Source organism: Dromiciops gliroides, chromosome 6 (genome assembly GCF_019393635.1).
Source record: "Dromiciops gliroides isolate mDroGli1 chromosome 6, mDroGli1.pri, whole genome shotgun sequence".
Taxonomy (NCBI): Eukaryota; Metazoa; Chordata; class Mammalia; order Microbiotheria; family Microbiotheriidae; genus Dromiciops; species Dromiciops gliroides.
This window is the reverse complement of record NC_057866.1, coordinates 79,061,164-79,078,257: the sequence shown is the minus strand read 5'-3', so window position 1 is coordinate 79,078,257 and position 17,094 is coordinate 79,061,164. Positions and strand designations below refer to the sequence as shown.

General features: G+C 42.9%; 1 protein-coding gene across 1 annotated transcript; it reads right to left on the bottom strand.

Annotated features, from left to right (window-relative positions):
- Window positions 1-3,544: 3,544 nt before the first annotated feature.
- Window positions 3,545-6,362, bottom strand: FGFBP2 (fibroblast growth factor binding protein 2). The gene is made up of 2 exons (XM_043973056.1): window positions 5,546-6,362; window positions 3,545-4,021 (listed from the first exon to the last, which is right to left on the bottom strand). The coding sequence occupies exon 1, from the start codon at window positions 6,230-6,232 to the stop codon at window positions 5,561-5,563; it is 672 nt and encodes a 223-aa protein (XP_043828991.1). The 5' UTR covers window positions 6,233-6,362; the 3' UTR covers window positions 3,545-4,021; window positions 5,546-5,560.
- Window positions 6,363-17,094: the final 10,732 nt, after the last annotated feature.

Below are 17,094 nucleotides of genomic sequence, written 5' to 3'. Positions count from 1 at the left end.
CGGAATGGATGGCCCTTTGCACACTGTGTTTCCTTTCAAGGTGACCTCGAAAAGTCTCAGCTTCTAATTGACGGAGGGAGGCTCCCTGCAAGCCTTCCTCTGGCCCATATCCTCCTAGTAAACTACTCCTAGCCTGCTTTGGCAGGGACTTGTGGCTTAAACACCTCTGCTCTCAGGTTTTAAAAGTCACTTCAGGGCAGCTAGGTGGCGCAGTGGATAAAGCACCGGCCCTGGATTCAGGAGTACCTGAATTCAAATCCGGCCTCAGACACTTGACACTTACTTGCTGTGTGACCCTGGGCAAGTCACTTAGCCCTCATTGCCCAGCCAAAAACAAAAACAAAACAAACAAAAAAAGTCACTTCAGTCCTATTTGTTGTCTTTAGAAGGATCTGTCTCTCAAGCTCATTGGGAGAGAAACCCTTCTCTGATTGATGCCACCGACTGGGATCTCTTCACTGGTCCCCATCTCCTCATCAACAAAGGGCTCGGTTTCATAGCATCATAAAACGTTAAAGCTGGAAGGGACCTTAGGCTACAGTAATCCTGTATAACCTGACTGGTATTTTTTAGTTTTTCACATACAGCCTCTCATTTGTTCTTCACAACAACCCTGAGAGGAATGTAGGGTAGGTGTCTTTATGATCTCTATTTTATGGGTGAAGAAAGTGGTGTCCCAGGAAGTAGCCTGTCCCACCCAAGGCCATAGAGATGGTAAATGGCTGGGCAGAGACTTGAGCTCAGTCCCCTTGACTCCTGAGTGTCAAAGGACCCAAGAAATGATCCAATCCAGCCCCTTTTCCGCCCCTCACTCCCGCCGTGTTACAGATGAAGAAGCACCAGTGTTATGCAGTAGTTAGGAAGACTGGGGTTTAAATCTTGCTTCTAACATTTAGTAGCTGTGTGATAAAAGACAAACCATTTAATTCCTCTGTGCCTTGGTCTCATCTATAAAACGAGGGATTCGGACTCTTTGTAGCACTGCATTTAGGATCCTCCAAAACTAAAAGTGCGACCTGAAGAGCAGGAGCCAGCCTCCTTAGGATCTGCTAACTTCTCAGGCAACAAAGGAAAAGGAGACCCGGAATGTAAACTGAGGCTCAAGTTTGGACTGGATTGTTTGGGACAGACAGAGAGATCATTGGCTCTCTGTGTGCTGATGTTAATGTCCACAGGATAATAGACTAAGAACTGGAAGGGGGGCGGCTAGGTGGCTCAGTGGATAGAGCACCGGCCCTGGAGTCAGGAGGACCTGAGTTCAAATTTGGCCTCAGACACTTAACACTTACTAGCTGTGTGACCCTGGGCAAGTCACTTAACCCTAATTGCCTCACACACACACAAAAAAGAACTGGAAGGGATCTCAGGTCCAACCTCTCCATTTTTAAGATGAGGAAGCTTCTGAAGCCTTGAAGGCAGAAGTGATTTGCTCAAGTATAGACAGGTTACAAGCTGGAATTTGAACCCAGGTCCTCTCATTCCAAATCCAGCATTTTCCTGCTCTACTATACTGTCCCATCTAAATGAAGTAGAAGCTCAATTTGAGGGCACAGCCCAGAACCTCGCTTTCCTATGGGCCCCAAAGTACCTAATGTAAAGCCTGGTGCTCAGGCAATAGCCGCACAGAACCCCAAAACCTTAGAAGCAGAAGGGACTTTAGAGGTCAATGAGTCAGTCAGTCATCCCATTCTCTGGGGTAGGAATCCCCTCTACAATTTACCTTCTCTGTTTTTATTGTTGAGTTGTTTTGTCTTACAGAGTAATAGCCTCTGCTGGAACACCTTCAGTCATGGGGAGCTCACTTCTTCACAAGGCAGCCTATTTCATTGTTAGACGCAAGACTTAAATCTTATGTTGGGCTAAGGTAATTTTTCTTTGTAATTTCAATGCACCGTCTGCCTTTTGGAACCAGGCTGAACAAGCCTAATCCTTCCATATGACAGCCTTTGTCTTTCTCTAAAGTCTCTGCTTCTCCAGGCTAATCGCCTCCATTTTCCTTAATGTTTGCCGAAGGAATGGTAAAATGATTCTCTTTTTTAAAAAGTTGAATACAATAATAATAGCTAACATTTATAACACACGTACTATGTGCCAGGTCCTATGCTAAATGCTTTATATTATTATCTCACTTAATCCTTACAACAACCCATTTTACAGATGAAGAAACTGAGGCTCACAACCACCCTAGGAGGTAGATGCTATTATTGTCACAGTTTCAAGGATGAGGAAACTGGCAGAGAAAGTTTAAGTGACTTGCCCAAGGTCACACAGTCTGAGACTGGATTTGAATTTCAGCTCTTCTAGATCCCAGGTCCAGTATTCTACTAATGCACCACCTAGGTGCTACTTCCAACAGTTTCTATGATTCTATAATTTGTTGAGTGAATATGTGAATGAATGAGTTCATATTTACTTACAATGTGATTTAGGCTTAGCCTTATCAACCTACCACAGTGGGAGGATTCTCAATATCAATGAAATCATAGGTCCAGACAAAACAAAAATGATGAAGCTTGCTGCCCCTAAATCATCTCCCTTACTCACCTTTATAAAGGCCTGAAATTCCATTAGTATGGATTCATTTCCTTTGGGGATAGAGCTTTGCCTTTCCAAGAATCTACTTTTTAAATGCCAGTCTCTTCAGGCGGGCAACATTAAGCTGTTACAACTAGCAGCCATAGAGATTTGTTCATAGCATCATTTATTTATAAAATTGCTTTGGAGGCTTGAAATGTAGGTAAAAATAGAAATGTTTTGGAAACCAGGCAGGTTCAGTGTTTGTTGTTTTATCATAGAAGAGGCAGTGTGATGGAGTGTAGTCTTAGAGTTCAAGTCTGTATGACCTTGGGAAAATCACTTCCCTCCTCGACTTTTGTTACCTCATTCATAAAATGGGAATCATAATTCTTAAACTACCTTCTTCTCATAGGGGTGTCATGAAGACAGTACTTTGTAACCCTAGATGAGCCACTTCATATCTCTCCTTCTCATCTATAAAATGGAAATAATAATGACAGGGAGAGCAAATGAAATAATGTAGGGAAAGTGCTTGGCAAGTCTTACTGTTCTGTGAGAATGTCAGCTATTATTAATATTAATAAACTAAAGCACTTTATAAACGGGAACTATTACTTTAAGGTCACTTAAGGTAGGGAGTAAATAAACAGATGTGGTGGATCATAAGCTTGTATTGAATAGAGATAACCCAGGAGGAGATGGAGCTGCTATTTGCTCATGCCTTATCAGGCATTTCATCCGGCTTCCTTACTGTACCATTGGTACTGCCTTCTTCTTGCTTATTTCTGTATGTGTGGCGTGTATGTGTGTGTGTGTGTGTGTGTGTGTGTGTGTGTGTGTGTGTATCACCCACTAAAGGTTTCTTTCATGCTCTCTCCCTGATCCTCTTAGAAATGAATCATGGCCGTTCTGGGACCAAATGGCCAGCCAAGGGAGCCAGTTCATGCTTTCCATTAAAACGGCAGGACACAGAATCTCTGACATGGGCTTCTGAAGCCATTGTTTATTGTTGGCACACAAGGGGTAGAGCATACAGGACTGCAGCCCATCTCTAGGCACTCATTCATTCATTCAACATAGCATATACAGAGCATTGCAAAATACAGGCCTTGTTAGAAAAGCTAAGCCGAGAACTATGGAATAATGTTAATGTATTTCAGTTTCCCTATAGTGCTTCTAAGATTTGAAAATAAGCTGTAAAAACTACATTTGGGCCTCAAGCCCCTGAGCGAACCCTGCAATCTCACATAAAGTTTATCACTTTGAACTATAAACTCATAAAGGGAGTGTTTCCCAATACAGCACAAAATTAACAACCCCCCACCCTAACCCAAACAAATAAGCAAAAAACAAAACAAAACCCAGTAGCTGAAACATTCTTTCAATGGGCAACAGGCAAGTAGTTTATTCATTCTGAGGACAGACAGGGGCTTTAAAGATACTGCACTTTATAGAAAGAAGGGATCCTTCTCCAACTGTCAGAGGGCTCTGAAAAAATAAAAACCTAAAAGAGAAAAAAAATGGTGTCATTTATTTAGCGTTTAACTCATTTAAGTGATATTTTGAGCCTCAGAGCAACACTCAGTGATGATTAATGGTTCATAATGTCTACATTTTCTCTTCTGGGAACTGCCTGGAGAGGTAGTGTGGGACAGTGAGTAACTCAGGGGATCTGGGGACTAAGGTGACTGACATTCCTATTTCTGGACCTTAATGTCTTAAACAGAGAAAAGGAGGCAGCTAGATGGTGCAGTGGATAGAGCACTGGCCCTGGAGTCAGGAGTACCTGAGTTCAAATCCGGCCTTAGACACTTAACACTTACTAGCTGTGTGACCCTGGGCAAGTCACTTAACCCCAATTGCCTCACTTAAAAAAAAAAAAAACAGAGAAAAGGGAATTTCCTCATCAGTAAAACAAAGAGAATGGACTAGACACTAGCCTCTAGTCACTAGAGGCTCTCTCAGGTCCTGCTCCTGCTTGTATTAATGCAAAACTCCCAGAATAGGATAATGTATTCAAATCTGTTCCCCCAGTCATAGAAATTTGCACACAACAATGAGGGTCATGGAAAGAGTTGGACTGAGTCAAAATATGTATATGCATGATGATCCCAAATCATGTGACTAGGGTGCTAGATCTGGGTTCAGAGGGCTTTGGGTTCAAATCTTGCCTTGGTTATTTGCTCTCTTTTTCCCATACTTGGAATACTCTCCGTCATTCACCTCTGTCTCCTGACTTCCCCCAAGACTCAGCTCATCTCTTTCCTTCTGCAGGAAGCCTTTCCTGGTCTCCCCTTCCCCACCCCCAAGTGCTAATGCCTTTCATTGGAGGTTCCCTTCCATTCAGCTTGTGGGTGCGTTTTCCCCATTTGAATGTGAGCTCCTAGAGAGCAGGGATTGTATTTTTAACAATAATGAAAGCTAGCATTTATAGAGCATTCTAAGGTTTGCAAAGTGTCTTCTCAGGTGTCATCTCATTTTGGTCCTCACAAGAACCCTTGTGAGGTAGGGACTTTTATTTTTTCCACTTTCCAGATAAAGAACCTAAGACAGCGAAATTAAGAAATTTGTCAAGGGTCACACATCTGGAAAGTGTCTGAGACAAGATTTGAACTCATGTCTTCCTGATTCCAAATCCACCCAAATGCCCAGCATGGAGCACAGTGTAAGTATGTAACACATAGTAAGCACTTCACAAATCCTTATTGCCTCAATATTAATTTGGGGGCAAGTTAATAAGTATCTGGGTCTCAGTTCTCTCATCTGTAAAATGAAGGGATTGGATTAGCGGGCCTCTAAGATGTCTTTGTAACCCGCAGCTTTGATCCTTCTTTGATCCTTCACCGGCCACACGTGAGATGCTGTGGAAACCTACCTTGATCTCCTCACCCATTTACTCCTTAACCTCCCTGTCCCACTTCCTCAGCCTGGGTTGTTATGAGAATTAAGAGAGATTAATTTGAAGACAGTATTCTGCAAAGCCTAAAGCACTCCTGCTATTCTGCATCCTGAGAGACCAAAGCCTTACCCGCGGGCTCGATCCTTAGCCCAGAAAGATGCCAATGATGAAAGAGCAGATCTTGTGCAAGGGCTCCCAGCAGTATTCTTTCGCTATCCTCATGGCCTCCTCCTCCCTCCGGGTTTGCTGCCCTTGTTGGGTTGGCTTCACTGGAGTTGGAGCAGTGGGCTTGACTTTCCCCACCTTCTTAGGAAACCCTTTGACCATCTGGGCTTCTTTGGAGTCTCTTTGGGGTGATCCCTCGGACCTGGACCCTAGTTTTGAAGGCCTAGAAACTTCAGACTGCTGGCTGGACGGGTGAGCCCCCTTCAGGCTAGAAGCCTCCTGCTTCAGCTGTGCCTCAGGTCCAGCGCCCTGGCACACCATGGGCCTCAACACCGGGGCTGCCAGGCAGGGCTCACTCAGCCTCCGCAAGCCCAGCACCACCTGGCTCCAGTAGAGAGTCGGATTGCTGATGAAGGCCCCACACAGCCCAGGCTTCCCACTGTACTCACACCAGGAGGCCCGGCCCTGGTTCCTGCACTCAAGCCTCAGGTGGATTTCACCCTGATCGCTGACCCGCATAGTACAGGCATCTTTGCCCTTTGTCTGAAAGTGAATCTCTTCCCCGTGATTGATTTTCTTCTGCCTCAGGGTCTGTCCCAAAGCTCCAACACAGCATACCGCCACTAGCAGAAGGCTGGCACCGGATGGCATGATGAGGCTTCCACCCCAACACACACCTTCTACCGTTCGGCCCCAAGTAGTGAAGGAACCAGAAAGCCAGGCCGGCCCCAACTTAAAGGGCTGCCGGACAAAGACCTCTTTCTCCTTACTGGAGGGCTGAACTTCGATGAAAAACCCAACTGTGTCTGCAGTGCTAAACTTGAGGGAGTGTCAGATAGCCAAGTGTGCTCCCTGGCTGGAAGGAGGAGAGACGCTTTTCTAAGCAAGTCCAGAATGGAATAACTCAGCAGCGCCTATGTGTCTATCACACACACACACACACACACACACACACACACACACACACACACACACGCAGTAGTAACAGCGCACTTTGCATATGCTCCAGCCGTTTCCACTCAACCAGAACGTGTGAGTTCCTTGCTCCCCACCAGGGCTTTTGTCCTCTTTCCATTCCCCCAGGAGTATAAAGGAGGCTCACGTTGGTCCCAGGAGTTACTGCAGCAAGAACCAGAGAAGAGCAGGGGGTGGCAGCTCCTGCTGTCAGTGGGCTTGGGGTTCAAGCAGCCAACTCAGAGAGTCTGTGATTCTCTATGTCCATTTCTAGATAAGCCAGGCAGGCATCTGTCAAAGCAGCCTTGGGAAAGACAGCTTGATTTATGCTGGACCTTGCCATTCCTTTCGGTAGTTCTGGTAAAGATCTATTTGAATCCATCCAGGAATTATTTAGGGAATATTGATGGGAGCCCAGAACAATGGTGGGTGCTGTTGGGATGGAAAGCCAGGCTATCCATTTGTATCATACCTTTGTTACTGTCGTCTACCAATCTCCAGGTTATTCCTGGTCCTCTCCACTCAGTATTCTGCCATCATCCCTAAGAGCATCACTATTCATACTGATGTTCCCCCTAACAACCTGACCACACAGTTCCTCAATTCTTATGACCTCATTCCACCTCCTGCCTCAATTTCACTCGATCATGGTCATACCTTAGACTTCAAAAGAGGAGGGACTTTGACATTCCACTCTCTGCCCACAACCAGTTGCCCTCCCATCTCTCTCTGTCTCTGTCTCTCTCTCATGTTTATAGGAGTATAGATCCAGAGCTAGAAGGAATTTTAGAGGCCACTTAACACAATCTCCATATTTTCCAAATTGAGGAAAGTGGAGTCCAGGAAAATTAGGCAGCTCTCCCAAAGTGAGGAAGACAATATGTGATAGAATGAGAATGGAAACCGAGGTCCTCTTGATTTAAAATCTGTCACTATTTGGATTGCACAATATTTCCTCCAACTCGCCCTAAATCATTTCTCATTCAGATGAAATCAGTCCCTGATCCATCTTATTGTCCCAAACTCTCTCTCCTCTCCTGGCTTCTGTTGGGTCCAGATGCAGATTTAACCTCATGATCTTCTATCTTAATGGCACTATTCCAGAATTTCCACACTGTGTTCCCTACCCACACCCTTACCCTGCCCCTGACTTTATGCCCTTCCAAACTTCCTAATACGCATTCCTGAGTGACCCACACCATGTAATTTCTTTGTTTCCATTGTCGGGCTTGTGAATATCACTGAAAAAATAAAAATAAAAACTAGCTAATCTTACCCACTTTGGGTTTATGGGTCATATTCTTAGGCTTTCATAGCTGTTGGACAACCCTACTCCTCTGTCTATTCTTATTGATTCTTGAACTCACTCCCTAACAATTGATGCCCAGAGACTGCTCTTATCTTGAATCATACCTCCATTCTCTCTGGTCCACTAGAAACAGGTTTTACAAGATGGATTTCACCTGGCTAAGCTGAGTTGGCTCTTCTACCTCTTTTGAAGCTTTCTTCTCACCCCACCCTTCTCTACCTTGTCTGCAATCTCTTGAAAGCCAGGCTCCCACATTTGCAGAATGGATTCTCTTTACAGGCTAAATTGCTTTTTAGCTATAAACCTGTGCCTCCTTGGAAAGTCCACATTAGCTCTTTACTCATTGGCAGAGCTACTTGGATGAATTTACCCTAAGGCCAATGGGTACTCTATAGTTTTCCTAATTCTTAGCTATAGCCCCAACCACTTCCCCTTTTCAAGGTGTGGTGTCATTGACCCTTCCCCCTGGGTTGGAACCTGCAGATCATATATTTTTACAACCTATTTTTTAAAAAACCTGAATGAGCATATAGTAATAGTCACAAAAATTTCACTTCCCTATTACTCCTTTCTCCCTCTTCCTCCGGCCAAATAATTAGGCAAGGTCAGTCCATGATCTCTAGTATAAGATATGGGGTAATGGTGAGTTATTTGCTCACAAAGGGGACTTCTGAGTCTCACCCTTGGATTATACAATGTTTCCTCAGCTGCTCACACAGGGGACTTCTGAGTTTCATGATAAACAAGAAAATCGGGTTTCTGTCATTTTCTTTGTTTAGTAGACTCTGACAAGATCTTTGTTTCCACTGATAACCTTTCAGAAGACTAAAATGAAAAGGCTTAGCACCCGCGGGTCTATAGTCTGAGAAACAGGTCTGGGAATCCCATTCTTCTAACTAAAAAAACATAGTATCATAGACCCAGAGCTGGAAGGGACCACGGAAGTTACAGTTGATTTCTTAAAAGCTGTCAGCCTCTTAGTCCTGTGAAAATGGGTATCTTGGTTTGCTTGAGCCCCCTAGTTATCCACATAACTAAAACAACTGTATGAGGACTGGCTTTATTGGCTAATCCTTTGGGTGACCAAGGGTAAACCTGACTGGACATGCAGGGAATCAGTAACTTAAAGTCAATCAAAGACTTATCTGACTGCAGGATATGACTATCGATATGGGCAGTCATTTTCTAACCTTGGAATAATCTTTTTTTTTTTTGAGAGATCTTCTCATCAAGACATTGCCTAATAAGGCCTTATGATTTGTGTATCAAAGGCTACATCCTTCACCCCTGGAATTCCTTACACATATCCCGCCCTTTGGGAGTGGAGCTTTCTAAGCCAACCTTTCCTCCAAATTCCTTACCTGCCTTTGTTTAAACTGCATATAAACACTTGCCTGGCATCCTATCCAGCAATGGGCTGGATAATGCCTATGATCATGTCAAATTTTCTTCCCTGCTTAATAAAACCTTTATTTTAATTTTTACAGGCATTGTCTTTCTCTGGTTTCTTTCTCTGTTAGGAAGAAGGGGGATTTAAATCTAGAAAACTAGCCTTTGAGTTCTCCAGAGAACTGGCCTTTGTGTTCTTTGGTCTTCCTCCCACTTTGGGGAAAGGGAGATATAAATTCCACTAAGAGCCTTTGTCTCAGTTTACAATCCCAATTTGCTAAAGCAAAGCACCAATTTAGCTCCTCTGTTGTGGAAATCCAAAACTAATGAGCTTGTACAACCAGATGTGTCATAGAAAGCACAAAGATCTGCCAATATAGATTTCCATTGAAATTGAAGGAAGGGGTGGAGTTTGTTCAAATCACCAAATATTTGATTACCTCTTCCTTTCCCCTATGCAAACTCCAGCTATCTCTTACTTTAAGTCCCACCTGTTCCATGATCCCCACCCCAGCTGCTCTAGTGCTCAGCCATGTCCTCCTCTGACCTTCAGACCCTGACTGGGGCACCCATTTGGTTTATAAATAACAGAGTGCCTTCTACTGTTGATAGTTTGTCTCCTCAACGACACTGTAAGCTCCTCTGCACCAAAGAGTCTCTCTAATGATCTCTCTTTTGTATTCCACAGTGCTATGGACAAAGCTGGTAAAAAATTCTGCTTATGGTTGTAGACAGAGCCCTGGACTGGGAGACAGAAGACTTTGGCTCTAGACCTGACACTACTGAGAGCTACCAGAGCAAGCCTGAGCAGGTCACTTAACTCAAGCTCCTAGGACTGTGAGCTGGATAGGACTCTAGAAATCATGTCATCCAGTCCTCTCATTTTGCAAAAGATGGAACTGGACCCAGAGGGATATGGTGATCAGCCATCCCCTAAAACTAAAAATCTAGGAACTAATAAATGAATGAAGTTAAGAAAGAAGACACAGGAACAAAAAATTTAGTAAGACAAGAGTAAGGGCAAAAGCAAGAGATGCATTTGAACCAAAAGAAGGTGCCATTTCTGCCCTCTGGATTCAAGCTAGGAAGTTTAGGTTTCATTCTTCTGAATTATTTTTCCCCCTCTGAAATCCCATTTCTCATTTGTTCCATGTTCCCTAGTCAGCTTTGGATTGTAGGATTTACATGTGACCTTCACACGCTGCAGACCAGAGTCTTACAGTCTCCTGGGATGTAAGCAGTTTGTTCGAATAGCTTCCCAGTGTGGCAGCAGGCATGGCTTCTAATGACCCAGGATGGCTCTTCCATTCTGGCCATCTGCAAGAGATGCCACGCTGCCAACTACTGTTTTTAATCCAAGAGAAGTGTATATTTTTGAACTAGGATTACCTCAACCCATGCCTCCTGTGCCTAGCCCTTGGACAGCAGAAGATATGGAGGGCATGCAGGACATTTCCCATGGCTCTGTCAGGGGATCATTTTCCAGCTGACTTGGTGCTGCAAATCCTGACCCCTTGCTTTGTCCATCTGTTCCTTTGGCACCACATGACTGCTCTTGTTGGGAATGATCAAGGGAAGCAAAGAGGACAGATAGGAAAGACAAGAAATTGCTCCAATGGGTTTCTAGAAAGCTCTAGAAAAGGAGTTCATATTTAACTGAGCATGCCATAATGAAGAAATTTCCAGTCAAACAAATGCAAGTACACAAATCTAATATACATGGCAAAGTATGTGGAGGGGAATGCTTTTGGAATTTCCTGAAGGAGTCTACTTGGACCACATCCTGATTTCCCATGTCCTACATGCAGCATGTGTGAGCACACAGGGGATTCTTAGCCACTCCAATTTGCTGAGGAAATTGGCACCAGCTAATGCTAGGAGTCACACAGCTCCATAAACAGTTCAGTCATAACTTCTCAAATCTCACCTTCTCGAACTGTGGCTTTGGAATGGGTAACAACAAACTCCATTGACTGGTGTGGTCAGCAACAGGCTGTCAGTAATTACTCCTAACCCAGATTTAGCCATGTACATATTCACACCCTAGGTAGGCCCCTTTTGGGAATCAGCAACCAACAAAAGATATATAACAGTGACTGGCTTACTAGAATCACTCATATTTATATAGCTCTTTATGATCACAAAGTTCTACCATTCAGTCCTCACAGCCATCTTATGAAACAGATAGACCTAAAAAAAAAAAGAAAGAAAGAAAGAAAAAGAAAGAAAGAAAGAAAGAAAGAAAGAAAGAAAGAAGAAATAGATAGACTTGGTGTGAGAGGATAGCCCCATCTTTTTTTTTTTTTTTTTTTTTAGCGAGGCAATTGGGGTTAAGTGACTTGCCCAGGGTCACACAGCTAGTAAGTGTCAAGTGTCTGAGGCCGGATTTGAACTCAGGTATTCCTGAATCCAGGGCCGGTGCTTTATCCACTGCGCCACCTAGCCGCCCCATAGCCCCATCTTATAGATCACACCATCCTCCCCACACCAATGCCAGAGGCATTCACCACCTCCTCTAAGAGCATAAGTAAAGAGTGGCAGATTTGGAATGAAGGCATCTGAGTTTGAATAGTAGAAGCTTTTCTACCTACTGCCTCTTTGTGACCTTGGTTGAATCATTTAACTTTTCTAGGACTCAGTTTCTTCATCTGTTTAATGAAGGGTTGACCTCAGTGATCTTTTTTTTTTTTTGGGTGAGGCAATGAGGGTTAAGTGACTTGCCCAGGGTCACACAGCTAGTGAGTGTCAAGTGCCTGACGCCGGATTTGAACTCAGGTCCTCCTGAATCCAGGGCCAGTGCTTTATCCACTGTGCCACTTAGCTGCCCCCCTCAGTGATCTTTTAAGGTGACAACTCTAAATCCTGTGACACTCTGGGTTGAAAAACTTCTGCTCTGGGATGCTATCAGAATGCAGATTGAAGTATAATTTTTTTGTTACTCTTTCTAGTTATTTTGTCTGTTTTCTTTCACAACCTAATGTGGAGGTGCTTTATATGAATTGCTTGATTTCTTAAGGAGGGGTTTGGAGAGAGGGAGGAAGAAAATTTGGAACACAAAGTTTTAAAAAATCAATGTGGGGTCGGCTAGGTGGCGCAGTGGATAAAGCACCGGTCCTGGATTCAGGAGTTCCTGAGTTCAAATCTGGCCTCAGACACTTGACACTTACTGGCTGTGTGACCCTGGGCAAGTCACTTAACCCCCATTGCCCCACAAAAAAAAATCAATGTGAAAAAATTTGTTTTTATATGTAATTTAGGGAAAAGTCTAAATAAAAAATATTTTTTTTAAAAGAAAAAATAAAGGACAGAAAAAAAGAAAAACTTCTGCTCTGGTTGAAAGTCCAGCTCTGATGCTATCACCTCCTCCTCCTCTTCCTCCTCCTCCTCCTCCTCCATCCTTTCCTCCTCTATTTTTCCTAGAGTACTTTATCTAGATCTTTTATTTATCCTCATCACATTGTACTATGTGGCACAGTTGTTTAGGCACACATTGTATCCTCCAGGAAAAACAGAAACAAACTCTTCTAGATTATTCAATGATAATATTTATGTAGCACTTCAAGGATTCTAAAATATTTTTTGTTACACTGTTCTTTGATGTAGATAGTATAAGTATTATTGACCCATTTGCCAGATGAAGAACCTGAGGCTCAGAAGAGTTAAGGGACTTACTTGCTAGTGATCATATGCTAGTTAGGAAGTTGCCAAGGTATTCTGACTATCGGTCCAGGACCATCTTTCTACATCACACTGCCTAGGTAGAAGTCACTCCTTTAAGAATGAATGGCCCTGGGGCAGCTAGGTGGCCCAGTGGATAGGGCACCAGCCCTGGATTCAGGAGTACCTGAGTTCAAATTCGGGTTCAGACACTTGACACTTACTAGCTGTGTGACCCTGGGCAAGTCACTTAACCCCCATTGCCCCACAAAAAAAAAAAAGAAAGAAAAGAAAAGAATGAACGGCCCAATAGGGAGGAGTAATCTATTTAGCCCTGCAGGAAAGTAAGAGGGGAGGAGGATAAAGAAGGAAGGGTGAAAAAAGGGAGTGCAGAGCAGGGGAGAGGATAGTCAGAAGTAAAACACTTTTGAGGAGGAATAGGTAAAAAGAAGATAGAGTAAATGTCATGGGAAGGGAGTAGGATGGAAGGAAATAGTTATGATGATTGATTATAATGGCAAAACATATGGCACCTACTTTGCTGGGCTTTTATGAGGAAAATTCTCTGTCAAGCTTAAGGTAATTTTAGACAGGTTATAATGAACAGGATACTATCAGAAAAACCTGGAAAGACCTACATGAACTGAAGCAGAGTGAAATGTACTGTATACAAAATAACAGCAATAGTGGGGGATGATCTGCTGGGAAGCATGTGGTTATTTTCAGCAAGGCAATGATCCAATATAACCCTGAAGGACTTATGAAGATAGCAGCCCATCTGCAGAGAAAGAACTGATAGTATCTGAAAACAGATAGAAACACATTAAAAAATTTTTTTTTCTTTTCCTCTTTGACAATTCCTTAATCTGAAGTTTTGGGTTTTTTGATTGTTTTCTCTCACAACTAGCTAATATGGGAATTTTTCCATGACTACTCATGTATAACTTATTTTGAATTGCTTGAGTTCTTGTGGGTGGGGGGTGGGGATGAAGGGAGGGAGAGAAGTTGGAACACAAAGTTTTAAAGAATTAATGTTAAAATTTGTTTTTACATATATTTTGGAAAATCAAATTCTATTCAAAGCAGAAAAAAAGAATGAAAGGCTCATTTGGAAATATAAACTGATATATTTGCTTAAAATTTCTTTCCATGATCTTATTTACAAATTTGCACCTTATAATTTGTGTCTGGGACCCATAATGAAAGTCCCTCTATGAGCATCTGGAGGTGTTTTCAAGGGCACACTTGTAACTGACCTTGTGACACACAGTTAATACTGTTCAAAAGTTTGGTAGTTCCTGGGCCCATGTAAGATCTTAGGCATTTTATAGAAGGATAATGAATGGCTACTTCAGGGACACACACACACCCCCTCAGAGGAACTCTAACACATCCAGAGAACAGCTCTTACCCCAGCCCCCAAAGCTAACATGCCCTTCAAGCCACATAGTTTTGCTCTAACAAAGAGGGGTCTTGGGGCAGCTAGGTGCTGCAGTGGATAAAAGCACTGGCCCTGAATTCAGAAGGACCTGAGTTCAAATCTGGCCTCAGACACTTGACACTTACTAGCTGTGTGACCCTAGGCAAGTCACTTAACCCTCATTGCCTCATCAAAAAAAGAGGTCTTACTTGACTCCCTTGCTCTGCCATCATCCTACATTTGCTATGTAATTCCACTTTGAATACCAACCTAGAGGCCTCGGCATTACTCGGGGTTCACTACAGCCTATGGGCAGCCTTGGAGTGAGAGAGAAAGAAAAGATCCATCCATCGATCCATCAACCAACCAGCATTTGTAAACTGTGCTAAGTGCTAGGGGTACAAAAACAAAAGTGAAAACAGACCCTGACCTGGAAGAGATTATAGTTTGGTAAGGGAGAGAAAATGCACATAAACAGGTTGACATAAAAACACTACAAGGTCATTTGGGCAGAGGAAGGAGACATTAGAGATTGGGGAGATCAGGAAAATGTTCATGTAGAAGGTGCTGAATTGAACTGAGCCTTGAAGGATACCATGGATTCCTATTTTAGAAGCTGGAGAACAGCTAGTGCAAAGGCTGAGACAAGATGGAGCGCCGTGTGTGAGGGACAGTGAAGCCATTTTGGCTGGATGACATTCTATGTAAAAGGATATAATATTTCAGTCTGGAAAGGTAGAATGGGGTCAGGTTGTGAAAGACCTTAAATGTCAAACAGTAGACTTTTTTCTTTTAATTTTATCTTGGAGGTGATAGAGAGCTACTGGATTTTATTAAGTAGGGATATTACATGGCCAAATCTGGGCTTTATGAACAACAATCTGACACTGAGTAGAATATTTACATAAGGAAAGCCATATAAACAATGTCATTCCTGAAGTGAATAACCAGGAAAGGGAGTGGCCCATTTATACTGTTGTTTCTCCTTCATTCTTTTTTTTAAATACTATTTTATTTTTCCAATATCACGTAAAGACACTTTTCAACATTCATTTTTTGACATTTTGAGTTCCAAATTTTTCTCCCTCCCTCCCTTCCCTTTCCCCTCCTGAAGCCATCAAGCAATCTAATATAGGTTACACATTGCAATGATGTTAAACATATTTCCACATTAGTCATGAAAACAAGACTTCAGATTTATATTGGAGGAAGCTGGGTGGCACAGTATTGGACTTAGAGTCAGGAAGACTTGAGTTCAAGTTTTGACTCAGACACTATCTGCATTACCTTGGGTCACACAACCTTACTCAGACTCAGTTTGTTCATCTGTAAAATGGATGTAATAATAGCACCTATAAATTGTAGTGAGGACCAAATGAGATAACATTTGAAGCACTGTATTAATTCTAGCTAATAGTCATTTGATCCTGTAGGAATGGTGTCCTAATTAGGGTTAGTAGCATTTGCCTTTTTGCCCTCTAGATTGACTTTGGGGCCTTCCTGATTGTAGCAAAAACTTCTCTGGTCATTCATTTCTTTATAGTTATCCCTGACACAACAGAATAACAGAATGCAATGGCTGTGGGAATGCTATTTCTGGACTGGTTAGAGGTTTTGAAGCCAACCAACCCTGTGTCATTGAATCATCATACTGCATATAAAAGAAATACATACTCAATATCTTTTTTCTCATATATTCTATTGTGTGCTTTTTTTCCCCAAGGAAATATTGCTCAAGTTACATGTGTGATCACATAAGTATTTAAAGGCATTACCTTCCATCTCACAAATATATTCATTTGGCAAGTAGCTGCTGCCCTATCCAGACAGTTGGTGTTGTCAGGGCTAGAGTTAGGAGCCAAGATGCTAGCAGTTCAGGGCAGTCAACTGTTCATTTCACACACAAAAAGGAAGTCTGTGTTGGAAGCCAGGAAGAGATAAATGGAGTGTATATCCACCTATGATGCCAAAAGTCAGAACTGGAGAGGAGAGTCACCATAGGAATGGATACTGGAGGGGTAGGAGTCTGGCGCAGGTTAGATCCAGGCTAAAGGAATAACTAGACAGAAGAAACAAATCTAGAGCAAAATATAAGGATGATCCAAAGAGAACAAGAGAGGTAAGGTAAAACGAAACAAGACGAGAACAGAGCTATTAAGTCATCCTCCAAAAGCAACAGTAAGTGCTCTAGCAAAGCATCTTTGCACAGTGTATTTGTATTAGACTATGAAGACTTTTTTTGGGGGGGGGGCGGGGCAATGGGGGTTAAGTGACTTGGCCCAGGGTCACACAGCTAGTAAGTGTCAAGTGTCTGAGGCCGGATTTGAACTCAGGTACTCCTGAATCCAGGGCCGATGCTTTATCCACTGGGCCACCTAGCCGCCCCCTGAAGACTTTTTCTTTTTCTTTTTTTTTTTAGCGAGGCAATTGGGGTTAAGTGACTTGCCCAGGGTCACACAGCTAGTAAGTGTTAAGTGTCTGAGGTCGGATTTGAACTCAGGTCCTCCTGACTCCAGGGCTGGTGCTCTATCCACTGTGCCACCTAGCTGCCCCCCCTGAAGACTTTTAAAAAAAAATATTGATATCAGTCACATTTATGTCATCTGACCACCTCTCCTATCCTGAAAGCTATACCTTGTTACATAAAAAAGAAAAAAGCAGGTCACCAAAATTAGTATACCAGTGAAATTTTAGTTTATGCCACCTCCTACACCCACAGTACTACACCTTTGTGAAGGGAGGGAGGTGCGTTGTTTCAACAATCCTCCAGGGCCAAGCCATGCC